A 22808-nucleotide genomic window follows, 5' to 3' on the forward strand; every position below is an offset into this window, starting at 1 on the left:
TGTTCCAAATATCTTGCTATTACAAGAGTTGAAGTTTGGTTGTTAAGAGGAAGTTTCAGTTCTGTGATTTGCACCATACCTATGTTACTGCTGTGTGTTTGCATTATTACTATGTAGTTACAAGATGTTTTGGCACTGGAACATGGCCAGATTTTGCAACAATATTTTATACACAGAAGTTAGGTAAATGTGGTGGGTCTGCAAGTCACACTGGTGTCACAGAAGTAGTCACTTGCATGGAAGTCCCAGGTGTCCTGAAGGTTGGGTTTATTCTGTTTCCTGATGTAATTTTACTGATGCACTGAGAAGCCCCTTTTGTTTTTTTCCCTTACTTATTTCTTGTACTCTTTTTCCCTCGTTAACTTCAGCAGCAATTTTGTAAAGTACTTGCAGGACCTGCTGTTGCCCCTCTTTGCAGGACAACCCCTGTTAGTAAGACAGCTGTCTTTCAGCCTCAGAAACCTAGCACTGTACTAAACAGATCTATCCAAATGGATCTGAAACATCCTTTCTTCCTTCTTTTCCTTACTTTGCAATGATTACTTCAATTAACAAGTAAAGACGTAACCAGTCCAGTTTTTGCTTCACAGGAGACTACAGCAGTTTTTGTACTTTAAAATAAAGTACTTTACTTAAACATCTGCTTTGATATAATGTGGTACAGATGATTTTTTGTTTGAAACATTTGTAGTTCTTTTTGCAAAGACTGACAGTGGTGTCTGCTTTCAGGGTGGGATGATTAACTGGAATAGACTGTTTCCTCCTCTACGTCATAGACATAACGCAAATTATCAAGATCACCCATCTGAACAAGGCATACCTCCACCTACTGAGGTTTCTGAAGAGCAGGTAAACACTTTCTATTTTAAAATGGCATTTTAAATGGTTAGGAATTAATCTCTACTAATTTTTTATCATTTGTTTACACGGTTTCTCTATGCAGCAAAAATGAGCATATAAGGTAATGGCTGCAATACAGAGACAGCATATTGTCATTAATATCCAAACCAGAATTACAGAGCTACTTGGGAGTTTCTACTTTTATGTGTTACTGCTTGTATTTTGAATTTAAAGATGTTGATGGTTTCAGTAGTGGAAACTATTCAAATCTCATATAAGAAATATTTCAAAGAAAGAAGATTGATAAATGAATTTCATTATTTGTCATGTAGAAATCATCTTTGCAATCCCCAGCTTAAGTTTCCAATTCAGTAATTTTGGGGGTTTTTTAAATAAAAATGTTATGCAAAACACACTTGGGCTAAAACTTGGATGTTTCCCTCCATAATGTGGTTAACTAATTCCTTATACTGATGCCACATACAAGATTGTGTCCTTTCTATCAAGTATAGATTTACACTTCTAGACTTTTTTCTGATAGTTTTATTCTCAAAAGAGATGATTATTTACTTAGAAATTGAAGAATTTAAGATTAGTGTTATTCCTGCATTCAGAATTTATTGCTTGCAATCAAGTTCTCCAGGTTGTAGCCTATCTGCAGTTAGCTGTATTGGCCATTTTATAGTTTAAGGTCTCTGCTGCCCTCGAACAAGATTAGGTTTCTTTCCCTTTTTCCTTTTTTATAAGGAGGTAAGTCAACACTTGGTAGCAGCAATGTGATTTTTAGTTTAAGCTGAACTTCTCCCAAACAGAAATCTTTTCTATGATCTGATTTCTAGCTTTGATTGGATGTTAGATTGTGTTCAAAATGTTCAAAACTTTTTACTGCACTTTTGACTGCAAACTTTCAGGGCTACATCTAGAAAGGGGGAAAAAACCAACAACAACAACAAAAAGATAAACTCCAAAAAAACCAACAAAACCCCAACTAACAACAACAACAAAAAAGAAAATAATAATAGAAACCCACATGAAAAAGCACGTTCTGAGACAAAGCCCAGAAACTTTGTTTTGGCTGTCCTGAAGGCCTACTCAGTGCCAGTATGGGACGGACCAAAAGATTTCTCTGCTGGGTTGGCTTACTCCTTTAAATACTGGCAAATTCTGCTTATGGGGACTTCTTTTTTTGTGCCAAAACTAATGAAATAGTTGCCACTCTGGATTCTTCCCAAGGCCCAGATTTATGAAAGCAATATGCACTTATGTTTTCTGATGCATTGAGGATGTAGGGCTCACTTGATTGCTGTCATTTCCAAGGCTCTTCTGCAAAGAAGAAGTCATTAAAGCACCTTTGGTTTTTCAAGACTCTACTAATAATGCCAAAAGTTGTCTTAAAATGGCAGAAATGCAAGGGTTTCATCTGTTCATCACATTAAAGTTTGTGAGCATTTGCAATGCTTGTGGACAAAAATCTCTGCATTTCTTGTGGGGTTTTAGCACCTTTAGTTACTGTTGCCAGTTATACACTGTTTCCTGGAGCTGGATTAATTTCCTGTGGTTAAAATATACTAAGATGAAAAGAGGATTTTGTTATTACTATTCCCCGTGGTGCTTGATGAGTATTTCTGCAAATGGGAACGTTGCAATTCCATCCACCATTTCTTAAAGTTAGAATTCATGGCAACTGCAATTAAAGCTTTACTTCTGAAGTGCGTTTCTGTGGTTAGCTTTTCTTCCACTGCCTGCCCTTTTTCTTATAAAAAACCCACAATCTTAGATGAAAAATAAGAGTTACAGATTACAAAGTTGAGTTTGGACTTAAATTGTTGCTGCAGAAGTGCTAAAAGTAACAATTCGTTTCTCTCCCTATGAGAAGATGAAGAAACGTGGCAGTGGATTGTAAGGTTGATGTTCTGACATCCAAGGTAGCTGTTCTCAAATGTGTTGTGGGGGTGTATTTATATTAAGAAAAGGAGGACCTGTGCCTCTGGGCAAACTTGGCACTTGTATATTTCTCAGGAAGTCACCAAAGCAGAGATGACTAAAAATACTGAAAGTTCTGGAGGTGTCTTAGAGGAAAGAAAAGCTGCTTTTGGTGGCAACTTTCTTTTAAAAATACTTTCAATGCTAGTGCTGCACATTGGTCTTGCACCCTGGGAAAATTCCTCTCGAGATGTGTACAGCCTCCTCTGCGTTCCTGCTTCACTCTGCTGCTGCAGGCTCACTGCAGGCAGAGGAGGAGGAGTGCCAGTGGCTCTCTGACAGCTTCTGTAGCCCAGGACTTCCAGGTGCAGAGTTGTGGTGTCTGGCCATGAGACCCTTTGAAGCAGGAATAAGAATCTTTATGCTGCCAGCAGCCACAGTTACTTTGACATGCCATTCCCTGCCCTCCCACACCTTTTTTCCACTTCTGGAAGATTAATTATAAACGTGAATTAGTTATATTGTGACTTTCAGTCATACCAAAGTGAGACTTACAGATTTTAAATGTAATTTAAGTTGGTATTTAACCATAAATTAAATTTGCATTGCCTTTTAATGTCTGTTAACACAGAGCACAAAGTTAGGTGTCAAGTATGTGATATTATAAAGAGGACTGGTCAAGTGGTTATTGATTTAACAAATCACTATCTTAATGTGCCCTTTTCCATGTTTTTCTTCTGTCAGATGTCATTGATTTTTGCTTTGCAGAAGTTTTTGACAAAAAAAAATTGCCTTTTTGAGTATATGTAGAAGCCCTCCAAGAATTTTCCTAAACCAGTTTGAGTATTGTACTTCCTCTACTTTAGGTTTATTAAAAAACTAACTTTAAGGTTTATTTTAAAAACCCCAACACCTGGAATTAATAGTTTTGAGGGGTTTTTTTAATGCTCTCTGGAGAAGTAGATCTTTTCAAGGAAAAGAGCTGAAGATGCATTCTGGATAGGTTTTCTCATCTGCTCTACAATTCTGTGTTTTGGTCAGTGTTGTTTCTTGAGATCCTGTTCTAGCTGAGAGCAGTAAGCCCCCAGGTCAGACTGTAGTTGTCATGTGTGGTACCAGACTCTAGATTTTACTCTTCTTTCGAAATTGGACCAGCCAGGAAAATGCAGGTGTGGCATTTTCTGCAATCAGCTTTGAATTAAGTGGTAGAAAGCAAGGTTTTGAAGCATGCTGTCCCTGACAGGTATTTGATCAGTGGAAAAGTGATTTCTGACATAATTGACTAATGTGCACACAGTGTGGACAAAACTCTGGTTTTAAAGTGGTGTTACTTCATTTCTTTTCCAGGTTGCACGACTTATGGAAATGGGGTTTTCCAGAGGAGATGCTCTAGAAGCTCTGAGGGCTTCAAATAATGACTTAAATGTAGCCACTAATTTTCTACTGCAGCACTGATGGTTTTGTGTGTGAAGGAGCTTCACCCGATGGGTTTGTACCTGCCTGGGAGAGGATCAAAGCCACCTGCTGGGCAGACTCACCAAGGTCAGCCTGCAAGAGGGAGAGAGACAGCTCCACGTGACAGGTGACTCAGAGCCATGTTAAGAAATGATGTGAACTCTTCCCAAGCCTTTGGATCACTTGGTGGTTTCTAGTCTGGTTATCCTTTTCAAATTAACTTTAGTTTCTACTCGTTACTGGATATCACCTAAATTTATTTTTAAATAAATAGGTGGTTTTTTTCTTGTAAATCTTTGTTAGACATTATCAGACTTAATGACTAGGAAAAAAAAGCTCCAACAACTACAACAACTAGATTTACCTGTCAAGAAGAATCATATTTTCTTCATTTACAAGTCTAATTTCTCTAGCTTAAATGTTATTTTACAGTACTTGATTTTTTATTACAGTAATAAGAGGTTTGAAGATCACTTAATTTTCAACTCAATAAAGGGTTATGGGACTATTATGTCATTCTTTGCAAAGTCTTGTTAATGCCTGTAATATTTTATTTCTCAAATTTCTTTTTGAATAAAAGTTGTCATTCAGCACATCATAGACAGATAAGGTGAGAGAAGATTCGTGTGTGTATGGTGAGCTATGGCAAGTGACCACTGTAAATTGGAATTTTTACAAGCAGAGTGAATTGCTGTTCAAATACGGGTCATGAAGACACTCACTGGAAGCAATAAAGGTGAATTGAATGATGCAATAAGATCAGAACTGGAATGATGTGAATGACTTCCATGGCTAACTCAGAGATGACTTCTAGAACAGTGGATGTATGTGGTGTCCTATGTGCTGCTTTCAGTTTTTTCAGCAGGCTACATACTGTCTTAAAAGGAAATTATAAAAAGCTAACTTTTCTACATATAAGTCTAGTTTTCTAGTGTCAGAGATGAGGATGGCCCTGCATTTGCTGAATCCTCACTGTCTGGTCAACTTTGTGTTGACCACTGGAACATTAACATTAGGGGTGATCCAGGCTGGCACAGGAGGCAGCAAGACAGAAGTGCCAAGTTTGTGCCATGCTGGGTTTGAAGCTTGGATTGATTCCTGAATCAGCTTTGTGAGCTTGACTCTCAGAAGTGCTCAGTATTAGCACCTTAACCTTAGGAGTTGCTGGAGGTGGGGGGCAGAGAGGGGAACATCTCTATAAAAGCAATCTGAAGGAATGCAGGATTCCAGAGTGCAACTCCATGAACCAATCTACACGTGTATCTTAGACATTTCATGTATGTTTCTGTCTGTACTTGTGTGTGTGTGTGCAGCATGTGCATGTGTGTCTGTTTGTATACACACAGGCATATTTATTACAAGTATACATTTAGAATAAGGCATTGGGCATAAGAAGTGTAACAGAGGCAATAACAGGTGCCATAGGGGATGTTTTGGAAATCCAGATGAACACTGTGTACCACAGCACAGACCTTTACAGTCTCACTTGGCCTGGAAAACATATCAGGAAATTACAGGAGAAGATTTAGGGGGAGAGAGTGATACTTCTCTTTCCTTTTTTAATTGACTGATAAAACTGAAAAAAGTCCTTTGGGCATACAAGTCATTATCTAGAAATTGCATCAAGTTTGTGCAGCTTTCAGTACATTACATAATTTTTAATTAAGTCAGTGTTCTGTATGTATTTCTTTGGTATTTTGCAGTGGGTTAAGTAAGGGGGGTTTGGAATGACAGTGTATTTTCTTGGGCTTTGATCAATCTCCTTCAGGGTTTAGCTTGTTTCTGTGATCATATTATTTAGGGAGGGTCTGCTTTTTAAAAAAGCTTGAAAGGTTTTGTTTGTGTGAAGCTGAAGCTATGTGTGTGTGTAGACCACAGACACTTCTGTACCCAGGGAAGTCTGGAAACCTGCTGTCTTAGAAAGCAAAGCATACAGAAAAAGAAGTCCTACCATAATCTGTATATGCAGACTACTTAAATCTTTTGAAACAAGTACAGGTTTTAATTTTGAAACATACTGATTCTTCCTTCACAAATATTTTATCCAAAAATAGCAATAAAGACTGGTAAATTAATTCATAAGTCAAATTTTGTCTGTAGGAAATAAAATACCTATCCCAGAGTAAATAAACTTGCCCTTTTCAGACATTGCCCTGCTGTAGGGACAAGCACAAAGAGTATTCCTTGGAATTTTAAAACATGTTGAGTGGCATATGGGGTATGTAAGTGGATATTCTCCAAGTCTAAATCCTCTCTCACTGTTGCCTGTACAGGGGGTATTCAAATGCCATGGTTGCTTGGAAAATTCTATTTTGCTGGGCCTTCTGCAAAACATGGATAAACTTAAGGGGTAAAATGCAGGTCCTGGTGATGTCAGTTGAAAAGTCCAGTTGATTGTGAGAAAAGTTTGTGTTCAAAATTCTTCCAGGGTTGTGATTTCCAATTAAAAAAAAAAAGAAGTGGTAAAAGAAGGGTCTGAGACACTGCTGAAAACAGTTCCTGTTTCATGCAAGAACCATAGAAGAAAGATTCACACATTAGAGCTGGAAAACAACTCAGTTTCCATTTGATGGTGAAATTTTCATGAACTGTTTCTGGGAATGTGGGGAGCGTGTTCTTCACAGCCTACGCTGGGTTTGTCTGATACAGTTTTGAATGTCTCATCACACAGTTTCTAATCTCTATGTGACACAAGTCATATTTTTTGGCACCATGAAAAAGGCAGAATACTTTTCTATGTATTGGATTTCAAGTCTCTAGAAAATTCATTCTAGTTCTAGTAAAGCCAAGATCTGATATTTTGAAATAAAAGTAGTTGCTGCTGTTAAAATTTCCCTACTAGACAGGGAATATCATCTCGTGAGACAGCACTGGAGTAACTTACTGGGGGACTTTCCTAGACAGTTACATGACACTTTGAAACACACCCACAGTGAGGTTGATACGTGTGTAAATCTACCTGATAAGCCACCAGGCTCAGGTTCTCAAGCCTTAACTTTTTGCCAAGATGGAGATTGATTTGTCTCAAGACCTACCAAACCATTTTTCTCCCTCAAATGCCTGTTTTCTGAGAGAGCACAGGGACTATTGCAGCTGGTTCACACACCAGCCTGTGCTGTCTAGCACTTGCCAGTGCCTTTTGGAATAAGTGGTGGAGAAAAGATCTTGTTATTTTTGTGTGGAACAGAAGAACAAGCCAGAAAAACTTACTGCAAGACTCTGGGCAAAGGACAGCGTTTCTGGCTCTCCTGCTTGTATGTATATGCATATATATGATTATATATATGCATATATGTGTGTATGCATGTGTATATATACAGACAGTGGGTCAGAATATTTATGTATTGATTCAATGAATTTAAGTGGAGCTAAGAGTTTGTTAAAAGAAAATTCAAATTCTGTATTCAAAGACCCCCCCTCTCTCAAACGTGTGTGTTTGGAGTATCTGTGCAGTTACAATGGCACCAGGCTTTGGAAACACCCCAACTACAACTCCCATGCTAGGAGGGGAACTGCATCTGTTTGAGGATAAATACATGCACAGCATTCATTTGAACTGATAGAGGGGTTTGATACAAAATTGCAATTAAATTCTTGTTTTTTCCTTTATTCTTCCACAAGTGAGATCAGCTTTCTTTAACTGTGTGGCCACAGTAATCAGTATGTTATATAAATGAGCAAATGAACTGCTTTACTAGGAGAGTCACATGAATACACAAACACTGTATGTGTTTATATATATATATATATATATATAAAATGTGTGTGCATTTACTAAAAAAATTCTAGTTTAATTTTTAGTAGGATTACATTCCTTTTGTTTCCATATGTAAAAGGATTCTTTCACCATAGAAAGTGCACTCTGAAACTCAAAGAGGGTGTGTGCTTCCATCAGTGTTTGGTGCAAATATGAGGTCAGACACCAGCAGTGGGAGCACAGGAATGTTGGAGCTGGATAAATGGGTGTGACTGTTGAGAATCTCAACACATTGGGAGTTCAGCTGTCATCATTTGTTTTCCAAAGGAGAGTTTTAAGAGGAAGGAGAAGTTAGTTTGACTCATACCTGTTTATAGGAGGCTGCTTCTACACCTGAATGGTTGCAGTGGAGAAAGCACTCCAAAAGGAATACACATCAAAAATGAGTGAAAAATTGCAGGATCCTGGCTGAAGTGAAAGCAGGATCCAACCTTTTGACTGAGGATGGGTAGGGACCATAAGTGTCATGCAAGATTAGCAAAAGAAAGGACTTGAGAGAGATGAGGCAGGTGGAACTGAGCAAACTCATGGAGTTTAGGAAAGAGGAGCAAAGTAGAACTGAGGACAAAAAGAGAAGGCCCGCTGAGAGAAAAGGGGCAGAGTATTGCATTGCACTTAGTTCAGTTTTAAAAGAATTTGCAGGATTTCATGTGGAAAATGAAAATATGCAAGGTTATGGCTAATCTCGTACTGAAAATCCACTCTGTTTTTTTGTTTTAGGGCTGTCTGATGGGGAAATCCTCACATTTTATCTGGTCAGTTTTGCAGGAGGTGGTACATGTGGCAAGTGAGAAAGCAGTGTAATCCCAGCAGCTGGGCAGTGCAGCAAACCCTGGAGCCAGTCGTATGTGAGAATGCAGATGGTTCTGGCTTCCAAAGCAGTTATCCCTGCCAGCCTGACTTCTCCTGGCACCTCTCCAGCCCAGCTGTGGAGAGACCTGCAGCAGAAAGGACACAGCTCCTCACAGGTCCTGCAGCTTTTCCCATCGAAGGTGATTTATAATTCCCTGTTCCATGAGAGCACAGCACCTGTGTAAGGGAAGTGGATTGAGAGCTTGTGCTTGCCCCTCACTGCTTCTGGGCATTTGCCTGGGGGCAGGCAGAGGCACAGGTGCACCTCTAGGAGAAAACAGTTGCCCACATCTCCTGGCCTGATCAATCACACCAGGGCTTGTTACTTGGCCATGAGAAGCTTTTATTTTTAGTACATTTGTGCGTAATTACATCGCAATATTTTACTAGCTTACAAAGATGGCTTACCGATATCATGTATAACGTGCAATAGTTTCAGTTCAGGACAATTTGAAGCACAGACTGAAGAGGTGTGTAAATTGGGAACCACTGCTAAGGGAAAAAAGCTGTTCTGTTTGAGCTCTCTCCAGCCCCCCCTGCCAACTAGACCAGGTTGCTCAAAGCTTCATCAAACCCAGCCCCTGAACACTTCCAGGCATGGGTCATCCACAGCTTCTCTTGGCAACCTCTTCCAGTGTCTCACCACCCCCATGTAAAGAACTTTGTCTTAATATCTCATCTAAACCTGCCCTCTTTCCCCCTTGTCCTGTTGTTAGAGGCTCTTGTCAAAACAGGCCCTTGTCAAAAGTCCCTCTCCAGCTGCCTTGGAAGCTTTAGGTGCTTAGATTTTCAGTGCTCTAAGGTGTCCCTGGATCCTTCTCCAGGCTGAACAATCCCAAGGCTCTCATCCTGTCATCAAAGGAGGGGTACTGCACAACCTGGATTATCTTGGTGGCCCTCTTCTGGACTTGCTCCAACAGGTCCATGTTGCTCCTGTGCTGGGGACCCCAGATGCAGTATTCCAGGTGGGATTGCACCTAAGTTGAATATAGGGACAAAATCATCCCGTTTGACCTGCTGGTCATGCTGCTTTTGACGCAGCCCAGGATATTCTTCTGATGCAGACAGTACATTCTATATCCTATATCTGTGCGTGTATTACCTATTGTTGTGTGTCCACAAAGGGTACTCTCTGCCCTCAGATAAAAGTGCAGTCTTCTCTTAGAAGACAGCACAGCACCAATAGGCTGCAGAGAAGCAGGAATTGCCTGCACAGTGTGCAGTTACACCTCTCTGCACGGAACGCCTTCGGTCCCCGTGTGTCTCCCGTAGCCTCCACCAGCAACGGCGCCGGATCCCTGCGCGGCAGCGGACGCGTGGGGGAAGCACAGCCCCGTCTGTCACCGTCTGCTTAGACCCGTGGGCGTGTTTCTAGCACCGAGCAAAGGTTCCGACTCCCTCTTTTGGAGGGAACCGGCGCTGCTGCTCTCTCCCGAAGGCACCGTCGGGGCTCCCTCCGCCACGGGTACCCCGAGCCGGGGCAGGGCAGGAGAAGCGGCCGGGCAGAGCCCGTGGGGAGGTATTTGAAAGACAGGCAGGTGCTGCCCTTGTGGACGTGGTTTAGCGGTGGCCTTGGCAGTGCTGGGTTAATGGCTGGTCCCAATGATCTCAGAGGTCTTTTCCAACCTAAATGAGATTCTGTGCTAATGCGTTTTTGTGATTCCAAGGCATCGCTGGCGGGTCTGAGTGTGGCAGCGCTGGGCTAGCAGTGTACAGCAAGAACCATGCAAGGAGCCTGGACTGAACAGGCGAACAGCAAAGGGTAGGAAAATGTTACTGTGCCTCTAGACAAAATGCTATGGACAAAATGTGTATGGTTTCTCTTCAGTTTTAGAGAAATGCTCCTTTTGCAAGCAGACTGGGAGCACCTGCATGTGGGTAAGCTAGTCTGGGCAATAGAGGGTTCTTCAGAGTTCTTCTTTGGCCCGATTCCTCTTGACCCACTCTGGCCAAGTCCTTTCCTTCTCCATCTCATGGATGTTCCCTCAGCTCCAGCTAATTGCCTGCTGTCCCTGGATTGGTACTTTCAAAAGCAAAGTAGCTGAGGCTGGTGTCCATTCAGAGGAGGAAGGCTGGATCCCTCCTGTATTGTGCATCACTACACCAAAGTCTTCAGCTGTTTCCTACTCCAAAGGCTCCTACTAGTGGCAAGAGGTGGAGGTGCCTTTCTTGATAAAGTACGTCTGAGAAAAGCAGAGTCCAATAAGGAGCAAACAAGGTTATGTTTATACTCCACCTTCTCCTGAGAAGGCTTGGTCATAGACTGGCTTTTGCTCAGCTGTGGGCTGCAGCTTGGCAAAACATCTCAACATCTTCACCTTGAGTAGGAGGGCTGGCCACTTCTCTGGTGCTCACATGGAAACCAACAGCTACGAACCACTGGCAACCCCAACAAAGTCCTGTGGAATTTGAGTTACAAAGATGGCAGAGCCAAGCTCTTCATAGCACGAGTAGGTGATGTTAGGGGCAGCAGCCACCACATGTGGATGGGGAAGTTCAGACACGACAGTGGGAAAAATGGTTTTATCCAGAGGGCAATGCAGAGTGGGAACTGTCACCTCAGCAAGGGGACCCTCCTTGCCTGGATTTGCCAAGCCTTGTCTGCATGAAGCCATGTCCAGCCTGACATTGTGCCAGCCACAGTCCTGCTTTGGGTGGGCTGCTGGATGATGGTGGTTGGTGATGCAGAGATTCCTTTCCAGCCATCACTTCCCAGACATATTAATAGGGCAATGTAACTGTACAGCAACTACCAACCTAGCCAGACTCCTTCAAGGGTATTCAGACCACTGACATCCTGATATTATTGCATCCCAGCTCTTTCTTGTCCATTGTAATATGCTTTTCAGACAAAGGACCTCTGCAGGTCAGCACTGAGGTTAAACCTGCTTTGAGGAGGGCTCAGCCTCCATAAAGGACCTAGTGGAGTCTGTTTCCCACCTGAGTTGTTTTAGGCATCCCTCTTAGTCAGCCTTCAGCATGCCTTCAGCCTTCAAACCCATACCATAAGTAAAACCTGTCCAAAAGCTCTTTCATGTGCATTTAAAACAATGAAGGGCTGCATGTGACTATTATTAACCTTCTAGGCATAAAAAAGGTTGTTACCTTAAAGAATGATTTGTATTAATCAAGTGTCTGTTCATGAAGCATTTTCAGGTATAATTTTCAGTAAAATAAGTAGCTTTTTTTTTTTCCTTTCATGTCTGTGTGTGTGTCTGTCCCTTCCAACTTCAAAGAAAAGACTAGACATGCCAGGAACTGTGAAATGCTCTGTGTGGGTTTTTTATCATAGTCTAGTGATTTCAGCAAAGAGCTGAGGAGGCTCCTGCCAACTTTCTCCTTGTCTGAGAGGCACAAACCTCAGCAGGAACCTGATGTCCCAGGGTTCCTTCTCTTGCTCTGGCAATAGTCACAAGTACACTCCCATAGAAGGGCTCTGAGACTCCTCAGGGCACGAGCTTCTAGGCCGGTCAAGGTCACAAAAGGCCACTCTCAGTTCTTGTTCCTATTTCTCTGCTAAGGACTAATGGGAAGGTTTGCCCCATGAGCACATCCAGGGCAGGTTTGCAGCCTTAGAGCTGGGCTGGGATCCAGGCTATCCCCACCATCCCCTTCCTGGCAGTGGGTCCCAGGGTGACTGCAGTGCGGTCAGGTGCGAGGAAGGGCACCCTGGGGAAGGAGCAGCCACACAAATGGTGAATGTAGGCAGCAGCACATCCAGGAGCTCTACAAGTCACATCCTCACACCTCTTGCTCAAGAGAGGGCTTTTCCAGCATCTCCCACATGCCCCACACTTACTGCTTGCCCCACGCAGAGCCCTGGTGCAGGAGCGGGATGCTGGGCAGGCAGAGAGCAGAGCTGCTGTTTGTCAGTGTGGAGAAGGAGCTGTAGGCCATCTTCTGCATGCAAATAATATCCCAGCCTTTCCCTGGAGTGCCCTGAGTCCAACTCCTCATGCTCTCTGCCCTGAAGCCTGCAGGGATGCTGCTGTAGTGCTCCAGGGGCAGTGCAGGGAAGGGGGCAGAGGGACACCCATGGTGGTTACCAGCCCGCCCCAGCCCCACAGGGGGTGCAGAGAGGCATGGGAGAGGGGAGCAGTGCAATGCTGGGACACCTGCAGCTGGGTGTGCCAGGCAGGGCAGCTGCATGAGCTGCCCCTCAGGGTTGGGATGAAAAGGAGCCTCTCCGTGCTCCAGGCTGGCAGGTGCAGCAGCGCTGAGCACAGAGCCAGGCATGCAGAGCCAGGCACGCAGAGCCAGGCAGGGCTTTGTCCCTGTCAGCTTGGCTTTGTGAGAGCTCCTGGCTCCAGGCAGGGGAGCCATGGGCCTGTTGAAGGTGCTGGTCCTGCAGCTCCACTCCACCTCCTGCCATCAGGAATGGTCCATAAGCCACAGGCCAGGGCAAAGGGAGGGCTGGTGCTGCTAGACGGAGCTGGAGCCGGGCGGCTGGCTGTTGCTGTTGCTCTCTGAGGGGGTCTTGGCAGTGGAGGAGGTGGCCAGGGAGCCGCTGTTCCTGAAGATGCGGAGCAGCCTCCGCTTGTAGCCCCGGAAGGCGAAGAAGTAGATGATGGGGTCGATGCAGCAGTTGAGGTTCATGAACGCCACAGTGATTTGCAGGGACATCTTGAAGGCTTGCTGCTCACGGCAGGACGGCTGGTAGAGGATCTTCCTGACCATGAACTGGACAATGTTGAGGTGGTAGGGGCTGAAGCAGAGCAGGACAGCCAGCAGAACCACCAGGATGACAGTGAAGGCCCGGTGGTGGTGCCCGTTCTTCACCGTCAGCGGGTTCTCCTTGGCCGTCTGGCAGAGCTTGAGGTTGATCCTCACATAGCACACCAAGATGATTCCCACAGGCAGGAAAAAGCCAAGCATGCAGGCCACCAGGAGCAGGTAGGGCAGATTGGGAATCTCCTCGAAGTTGAAGTACTCCATGCAGGTCAGCTTGTCTCCCATCCTGCGCGTCATGGGCCACAGGAGCAGCGGAGCCGTCTGCAGGAACACCAAGGCCCAGATGAGGACGCAGATGGCCCTGGCCCGGCTCATCTTCCGAATCCTGCCGGGGTGCCGGGTGCGCACCACGGCCACGTAGCGGTCCATGCTCACGCAGGTCATGAAGTAGATGCTCACGTAGGTGTTCATGTAGAAAAGGAAAGCTGTGATCCGGCAGAACCAGTCCCCAAAGGGCCAGTCAGACTCCAGGATGTAGTAGGTGATCCTGCCTGGCAGTGCCAGGGTGAAGAGGGCATCGGAGAGTGCCAAGTTCACCAGGTAGAGGTTGGTGGAGTTGAGTTTCTTCTTCCTGCGCTGGAAGGTGATACAGAGGGCCAGGATATTCCCACAGGCACCGAACACCAGCAGGATGGTGTAGAAAAGGGAGAAGATGACTTTGGTTGAGAAGTGTTGGTTGTGCACATTGCAGCTGCTCTGGTTGCTGGAGGTGAAGTTGGTGGGCAGGAGCACGTCCTCCACAAGAGCCATCTCCATGGTGCCTCACGAGCTCTTGCTCTCTCCCTTGGAATAAGAACAGACATGAAACTTGCAGCTTATTGATAACAGGAGTAGCACTCTTAGAGCTGGCCCTCATCACAAAGCAAAAGCCCTGTCCCCTGCTCCCTCCCAGCAGCACACAGATCGAGTCATTTGGAAAAATGCTTCTCTTGTGATTTTGGTGAGAGCATCTCAACAGTGGCTGTGACTCATTCCCCTTTTCTTATCACGAGCTACTCTTAATTTTGTTTCTTCACAAGTCCAATCAATATGAGAAAGGACTGGAGGTGCTGGGAGGGGGGATTGCCTGTCACACAAGGAAGGTCCCAAACTCATCTGGTGGCAATGATATCATTTTCTCATTACTGTCAGGGGAATGGGGAGCTTCATTGAGAAAATGCCCACCGGCAGGCAGAAGTGCTGAGGATCACTTTCACAACCCTAGGGCAGGATAAAAGCAGCAACCAAACTGAAGAAATTCAGAGGAAAAAACCTAGCCTTCCACCAAAAAATACCCCCAACCTTCCCCAAAAATCCCGTGACCCGTGCTAGTCCGATCGGGGAGCTGGGAACAGCCCGGCACCGAGCCCCGCTCCCCGCACGCCCTCCGGCTGCTCTCCCCGCTTTGGGCACGGGGTCCGCGCTCACGCCTGGTGACAGCGGCGTCCCCTCGGCTGCGGGGCTGCGGCAGCTCCCGGGACGCGCCTGCCGCCCGCCGCCAGCACCGCCGGGACGGGACGGGACGGGACGGGACGGGACGGGACGGGACGGGACGGGACGGGACGGGACGGGACGGGACGGGACGGGACGGGACGGGATGGGACGGGCGCAGCGCTGCCTCTTCTCTCCCCCGGCGGCGCGGACCCCGAGGGGCTGGGATGCTCAAACCCACAAGCACAAAGGGAGGTCAGGGGCTCCAACCTGAGTGCCGCGGTGCCGCCGCCTTCTTCTCTTCCTCCTCTTCCTCCTCCTCCCGCCCGACTTTTGGGGGGCAGCGAGCGCGGAGCCTCCTGCCCGCGTCCGGCACCGGGGCTCCCCGGCAGTGTGAGCGCCTCCCGGGATTCGCTCACATTATAAAAGCACCGTGAGATTTGGGTTTTTTTTGTTTGTTGTTTTTTGTTGGGGTTTTTTTCCTTAGGGTTAGTAAAACTGCGTTCTTTCTGGGTGGGGCTTTTTTTTTTCTTTCGGTATGTGAGAGGCACGCTGCTGCCGCGGGGGATATTCTCAGTAGTGGCTGTTCTGGAGAAGATAAATGACTGTACCTGCGCGGCAATCGCTCCCGACATCTGAGCCGACTTGGGGTTTTACTCTGAAAACTTCTACAGGGATGCAAAATGCAACCGAACGACAAAAACATCTTCAGCCCTGGTTCACGTGCGGCGCGGAGTGCTCAGCCCGGGCACACGCACATGGCCACGGCAGCACGGTCGGACCGCGGCAGCTTTTACAATAAATTGTGGCACATGTTCGAAGGAGCTTATTGTGTCTGTGCCCAGTGCAAGCCATGCTGTGCCTCTGGTGAAACCCAGATTTGCCTCTCACACACTCATAGACATCACCAGGCACGGCTCCTTAGTGCAGAGACCCAGTTGAATGAACCAATTTGCCCTCAGTGGAAAAATATTTTTGTTATTAAGACGACACATTGTGCAGTGAAAGTGGGGCAAAGCCCCTTGTCCCAGCTGGAACTCTCACGGTGGGCTCTGTGCCCCCAGAGTGCCGAGCAGTGGAGGGCTGTGATTTATCCCTCAGTCCTGTATGTGTGTGTCCCACAGCATGGAGGGCTGTGATTTATCCCTCAGCCCTGTATGTGTGTGTCCTACAGCATGGAGGGCTGTGATTTATCCCTCAGCCCTGTATGTGTGTGTCCCACAGCATGGAGGGCTGTGATTTATCCCTCAGCCCTGTATGTGTGTGTCCCACAGCATGGAGGGCTGTGATTTATCCCTCAGCCCTGTATGTGTGTGTCCCACAGCATGGAGGGCTGTGATTTATCCCTCAGCCCTGTATGTGTGTGTCTCACAGCATGGAGGGCTGTGATTTATCCCTCAGCCCTGTATGTGTGTGTCTCACAGCATGGAGAGAGCCCTTTCCTCCCCAGCACTTCCCAAATGTTTGCAGAAGTGCAGCCTGCCCTGTGGCCAGCAGGATGGCCTTCCCCATGGTGGCTTTTTTACCGGAGACCACTAGGGTTTTCAAATCCCAAAAGGAATTTTTATGCTTTTTTAAATGGTTCTAGAGTTTGGGGGTTTTTTGTGGTGGTGGTGATGATCTTGCTGGTGTCTGGTTTTATCCCTCAGAAAAATTCCTAATAAACCAGGAAATTCCCATCATGCGGCATTCAGGATGCTACTGAAAAACTGAAGCCAAGAAATACAAAGGTTAAAATTACAGTTAAGCTAAACTTCCATATTTCCCTCTGGGTTAGTAAATCTTCACTAATTATTTAATTGCATAATATTTCTAATGTTTTAAAACAGTGACATTAAACTCAGTACTAATCTGTGTACTCATGTACTGTGAGTCATCTGTATGGAAATTACACATTATGGTCATGAATTTACTAGAAGTTGAAGGTATCTAGCAAGAGTAATAGTGAAAATTGGCTAACAAGCTTGTCTATTAATGAAGATTCTTTTGTTGCTCGAGGGTTTATATTACACAGAGGGAAAGGTCAGCTAATAACAGAATAACTGCTGAGTAAATTATTAAAAATATTCCCTAGTAAAATAGGAGTAAAATAGGGGTTTTCTACTTGCACATCTGTCAAGAGTTAAGCTAATCAGACTTGCGTGGGGCTCGAATGTTCTTGAGCTGTTTCATTGTGATGGTGAAAGCAGCCAATGGATTTAACATTAGAGAAGTGTTGCTTCTACAGAAATGCTGAGCCCACCCCAGCGGGTAGACCCAGGACCGTCCCTTCCCCTCCCAAAAGCACTGCAGGACAAACAGGACAAACAGGACAAACAGGACAAACAGCTGCAGCTCAGACAGACAAACACCGCTCCCATCGGGTCTCACTGCGGCACCGCCGCTGCAAAGCTCCTGCCCACCCTCATTACCGGAGAGTTTTGTCCCCACAAATTAACACCGTCGAGGAAATACATGTGGATGAAGCTCAGCAAAATCCACTGGCTTCCACCCAGGGGCCCGCTGCGCCTCGCGCCGGCACCACCCGAGCGTGGCAGGGATGGACGGGGAGGTTTGCGATGCAAATTCGCGCCCGGGACTTTTCCGAGCAGTCAAAGGCCCTTTGTACAGCCCCTCCCGTCCCCTGGGCTCACCGGGCTCTGAAAGGAGAGCTGCAGATCCCAGGAGAGGAATCACGTGCTGCTGGCCCAGAGCTGCGGCCTGCCTGGGCGTGAGGGCTTCCCATGGAGCCCACGGCAGCGGGAAGTGCCGGCGCTGTGTAAAGGGGGCCTGGATACAGGAGGGTCGGTGGGCTCTCAGCCCCTCCTCCCCCAGAGGGGGAAGATGGCCCAAGTGGCACCACCAGCCTCAAAAACAAATGGAAGAGCCCAAACTGCTGGGTGACAGCCGTGTCCAGGGTGACAACTGTGCCCAGGGCCTTGGGAATAAGACAGAGGGAAAGCAATGATCTTCACCTGATTTTATTTTTCTTTTTGCAGTGCAGAACAAAGGAAGTGGGTTCTTCTTTTGTGCAAAACACGCTCCTGCCCTGTGTGCAGCAGGTGCTGTGCTACAGGAGCGCAGCCCAGCTCCACCCGTTTGCACGGCTCCAGCACGGCTGCAGCTCCCCGCCCTGCACAGCAGCAAGGCCCTTTCCATGGGGCAGGGCACTGGGGGATCCTCTCCCACCTGTGGGGATCCACTCCCTGCCTCTGCAGCCCTGGATGAGTCAAAAGGGATCTCCCCTCAGACAGGGTAGAGAAGCCCTGTCCAGCCCAGTTTGCAGCTATCTCATTTAGGAGACTCTGCTCTTGGCTGAGCCCAGTGGAATGCAGGGTGGGATTGGAGGAGTGAGGTTCAACTTCAAAGCTGGGTCCAGGCTTTCTTCTCTTGTGTCCATGTTTGCATAAAGACACCTCCCTGGGCCTGGCAGGAGCAAGCAGAGTCCCACAGCCCAGGGTGAGCAGGACCTGCTGTCCCAGGGTGTCCCTGCTGCCAGGGCACAGGAGACACCTCTGGGGGGTCCTGCCCAAACACTTGGCATGGAGGGTGTCTCTCCTGAAATGTGCACCATGGTCCTTAACCGTGGCATGTCTCCAGCCAGGTCCCAGCCTGGCAGCCTCCACATGCCACCTCCAGAGCCTGATGTTGTGTATTTCAGAACAGATGTGCACCTCAGAGTCACTGTGGCTCTTCTCACACCATCCTCAGGGCACACCGCTCTCTGCCATCCCACAAAGGCTCCCTGCAGCCTCCTTTTGCTGCTGGGGACCTTGCCATGGATGTTCCTCCCAGCCCAGCAGAAAAGCCAGGCTGCAGCTCCTCTGGGACCAGGTCCTTGAGGCCACAGCTGAGCCCGGCCCTGGTGGCAGCTGCGGCCAGCGAGGGAAGCTCGGGAGGAGCCAGAGCTGCACCTGCAGGCACGTGCTGGGGCTCCATCACTGTGCTCCCTCCAGGGCTGCTGCTCAGCACCTCAGGTAGCTGTTTACACCTGCTGGGATTTCCCAGAGTTGAGAGATGATTTGGAGCTGGACTTTCTGAGGTCAAGGCAGCACAACAAATGAGCTAAGAGCCCCTTGACAGAGAGACAGCAGGAAGTTTGCGCCTCCTCTTTCCATTGTATCATCATCTCCTCTCCCTTCTTGCTTTCCCCATTGGCTTTGGTTACATTTTCTGTCTTCTAGTGCAAAACATTTTCAGGAAGCTTTGAGTGTAGACACAAAAATCTCCAGATGCTTTCAGTTTTGGTGCAACAGGCAGGGATTTTCCACAGCTCAGCCCCTGCATCCCAGGTCACCATTATTCATCTGGCAGAAGAGCAGAAATTAGGAGAATCCCTGATTTTGACATTCACCCATTTAGTAACAGCATCTGCATGGGGAGGACAATGTTTTAGAGGCTTTAACTTGATATGATGAGAATTGTAGAGGAATAAAAATCTAAAGATTCCTACCAATTTGTGATAAAAATCTGAAGAAAACAATTACTGGAGTTTTGATTTGTTTGAGACCTAATCTGGCCCTAAATCTAAGTGGAAATACTGAATTACAAAGTAGCTGAAATCTGCTTCTGCATGATATGACTGATTTTGTTTTGCACAGGCAGCACCAGCTCTGGAAATGATGGGGCAGCACCAAGTCACGACAGTCAGAGAGGTGGCACAGCTCATTTCAGCATCCCAAGCAGTGGAGCACAATATGGCAGCAGCTTTGGGAGCTGCTTGGTTCCACATTCCCTTGACTCCAGCCCCAAAATGTGGGCATGGAGCCCTGGGGGTGGGCCCTGCAACCACCACTATTTCCATGTGGCTGTGGCTTTGTTAAGCCTGGCTGCAGAGGGGGTAGCTGTGCTAACAGGGGCAGCTCTTGGTCAGGAGGGTCAGGGCACCTTAGCAGGAGAAATTCACATTCTAAAATAACTTCCTCCAGTGAGCATGAAACACACTTTCTTCCACACTGTGCTATGACTTAGAAACTCCATTTTGCTTTTGCAGGAATAAGATGAAAGTTTTCTTGGTATCTGATTTCTGTGGTTAAAAACAACATTTAAATGCTTATTAAAAAAACACAATCATAAGGCAGATTTGGAGAACTAAAGTCCTATTTTTATCTGTTATTTTCTTTTTCCAGGGCCACAAGTGCTATATGTGCACACACAAATTCATAACGTACTGCTACAACATGAGCAAAACACAACCGACACAGAAGATGATCACAAACCACAGAAATGAGTGTGTGTGATGGAAAATGTGCCAAAAATGCACATCTTCTTTCAGTCTGGATCTCTATGATCCTATACAACAATTTTTTAGGCAGGGCACCCTCATAGTCTGTGACTTGTGAGTCTTTTCCATTTATTCTTTGCGGTCAATGTTTAGGCCATGTTATGGCCAGGTTTTGGCCGTGTTTAACATATACCTGTGTTAAATCCTGTGGCAAAAATTAGCATCTGCATGAGCATTGCCATGGGGTGCTCTGTTCCATGCACCAATGCCTCAGCCAATGACAGAGTGGAAGGCTGGATGGGACCTTTGAGGAGCAGCTGGTCCGATCACACTGCTAAAGCAGACACCCAGACCTGACTGCCCAGGACTGTGTTGAGACATCTTGTGAATATCTTCAAGACACAACCTGTCTGGGCAACCTGTGCCAGCGCTCCTTGCCCTCACTGTGAAAAAGTGTTTCTTGATGTTCAGACAGATCCTCCTGTGCTTCAGGTTGTGCCTGCTGTCTCTGATCCTGTCACTGCACAGCACTGCACAGAGCCTGGCTCTGTCCTGCTTGCACCCTTCCTGCAGGAATTAATACACATCACTGAGATCCCCCTGAGCCTTCTCCAGGCTGAACAGTGCCAATTTTCTCAGCCTTTCCTCTCAGGAGACTGCTCCAGTCTCTTCATCATCTTTGTGTCCCTTTGTTGGACTCTCTCCAGTATGTCCATGTCTCTGTGTACAGGAGAGCCCAGAACCAAACCAGGATTCCAGCTGTGGCCTCACCAGTGCTGAGCAGAGCAAGGATTATCTCCCAAACCTGCTGGCAACACTTTGCCTAAGGGACCCCAGGATGTCATTTCCCTTCTATGCCACAAAGGCACATTGGTGCCTGGTGCTCAGCTTGGTGTCCACCAGGATCCTGAGGTCCTTTCCTCTGCAGAGCTGCTTGATCCACCAGGATCCTGAGGTCCTTTCCTCTGCAGAGCTGCTTGATCCACCAGGATCCTGAGGTCCTTTCCTCTGCAGAGCTGCTTTCCAGCAGGTTGGCCCCCAGCCTGTACTGGTGCCTGGGGATGTTCTTCTGTACATGCAGGATTTTGTGTTTCTCCTTGCTGAACTGGATGAAATTCCTGCCAGCCCACTTCTCCAGCCTGTGAGGGTCTACCTGGATGGCAGCACGACGCCGTGCCAAATCAGCCACTCTGCCCAGCTTGGTGCCGTCAGAAAATGTGCTGTGGGTGCCCTCTGCCACTCTGTCCATGTCATTAATGAGGATATTGAGCAGGACTGGAGCCAATATTGACCCTTAGGGCACACAAGGAGTTCCTGGCCTCCAACTAGAACCTGTCCTGCCCACCCTCACCCTCTGGGCCTGCCTGTGCACTTTCCAACCCACCCCAATACCTCAGCTTTGTCTGCTGATTTATCTACCCAGCATTTGCATGTGAGAGAGCAGAGTACTCTGTGCTTTATTGTGGGAAAGGAAACAAACCTCAGAGAAGTTACTGTGAGCAGTGAATAGCTGGAGATCTTGGCACTTCATTTTTTTTCAGAGTGGTTTGTTCTTGCTTGCTCAAAGAGTGCCTGCAACAGGTGCAGAGGCAGCCCCAAGCACTCAGCACCTCTGTGTGTGTAATTCCACCTCCTCAAGCCCTGATCCTGCAGAGTCCTGTGGCTTTTGGGGGAGGGTGGGACCAGCTTGTTGCGGAATAAAAACATTTGTTAATGAAAACCTGTCTTAACAAAGGTGGTGATCAGAGTGAAGTCTGGCTTTTGTGGCTGTTGCAGCCTAGACTGGGTGAGGGCAGAGCCAAGAGACAAATCTGTTTGCCCCACAGCAATGATTCACCCGCAGAGTGGCCCACGCGGTGCCGAGCACGAGCAGGGCGCAGTGCCGGGAGGAAGCAGCCAGAGGTGCCACCCCGCCAGAGGTGCCACCCCGCCAGAGGTGCCACCCCACCAGAGGTGCCACCCAGCCAGAGCTGCCACCCAGCCAGAGCTGCCACCCAACCAGAGCTGCCACCCAACCAGAGCTGCCACCCAACCAGAGCTGCCACACACCCCTGCACGTGCCGTGTTCCTGCATGGACCTGGGCTGCCTTGGGACACACACTCCTCATGCAGGAAGGGCTTCATTTATAGGGCCAGAACTTCTACATGGCTGTCATAGATGGATAATGAGAGGATTGGCTCTCGCAATTAAGGGATAAATATTGTGTGAATATTAAGAAAAGCTTTAGTGATGTATAGTTATATTATTGTAGTTTAGATGCCCTCTGTTCCCCCCATAGTTCCCTTTTCCCCCCTATACTGTTGCCATCAGACAGCCTGGGCTGTCTAGGACAGGTAAAGAGAAGGCTGCACATGTGTCCCTTGCATGAGGCAGTGAAATGGAAAAGCTTGGTGCTTAGGGGGTGAGGCATGGCAACACCTGAGCTCCAATCCAGTTACAAGAAAGCAATCTCCATTGATAAATGGAAAAGGAGAGCTGACTGACAGACTTTGGGAGGGGCCAGGGCTGGGTGGTGCAACCCCCAGGGGTATAAAAGACTGAGCATCCATCTTGAAGATGAACTGGCGATGTGGTATGCATGAGGGGCAGTTCCCAGGGCTGTAGCTTTTTCCTTATGTAGTCCTTTGTTGTATTTT

At 47.1% G+C, this 22808-nt stretch overlaps 2 protein-coding genes across 3 annotated transcripts in view; one reads left to right on the plus strand and one right to left on the minus strand.

Annotated features, from left to right (window-relative positions):
* Positions 1–4983, plus strand: part of UBAC2 (UBA domain containing 2) — an 87949-nt gene extending 82966 nt beyond the window's left edge. For both annotated transcript variants that reach the window (XM_059466810.1, XM_059466809.1), the window contains exons 8-9: positions 730–849; positions 4111–4983. In XM_059466810.1, the coding sequence (XP_059322793.1) occupies positions 730–849; positions 4111–4218 (228 nt within the window). In that variant the 3' untranslated portion in view covers positions 4219–4983. The remainder of the gene's footprint in view (positions 1–729; positions 850–4110) is intronic.
* An 8266-nt stretch (positions 4984–13249) lies between these two features.
* On the minus strand, positions 13250–14314 carry LOC132070220 (G-protein coupled receptor 183-like). The gene has a single exon (XM_059466875.1). The coding sequence runs from the start codon at positions 14312–14314 to the stop codon at positions 13250–13252; it is 1065 nt and encodes a 354-aa protein (XP_059322858.1).
* Positions 14315–22808: the final 8494 nt, after the last annotated feature.

This window comes from Ammospiza nelsoni, chromosome 2 (assembly GCF_027579445.1).
Source record: "Ammospiza nelsoni isolate bAmmNel1 chromosome 2, bAmmNel1.pri, whole genome shotgun sequence".
Taxonomy (NCBI): domain Eukaryota; kingdom Metazoa; phylum Chordata; class Aves; order Passeriformes; family Passerellidae; genus Ammospiza; species Ammospiza nelsoni.

Excerpts from the sequence above, each read along its gene's own strand:
- LOC132070220 (XM_059466875.1), bottom strand. The coding sequence starts at position 14,314 with ATGGAGATGGCTCTTGTGGAGGACGTGCTCCTGCCCACCAACTTCACC.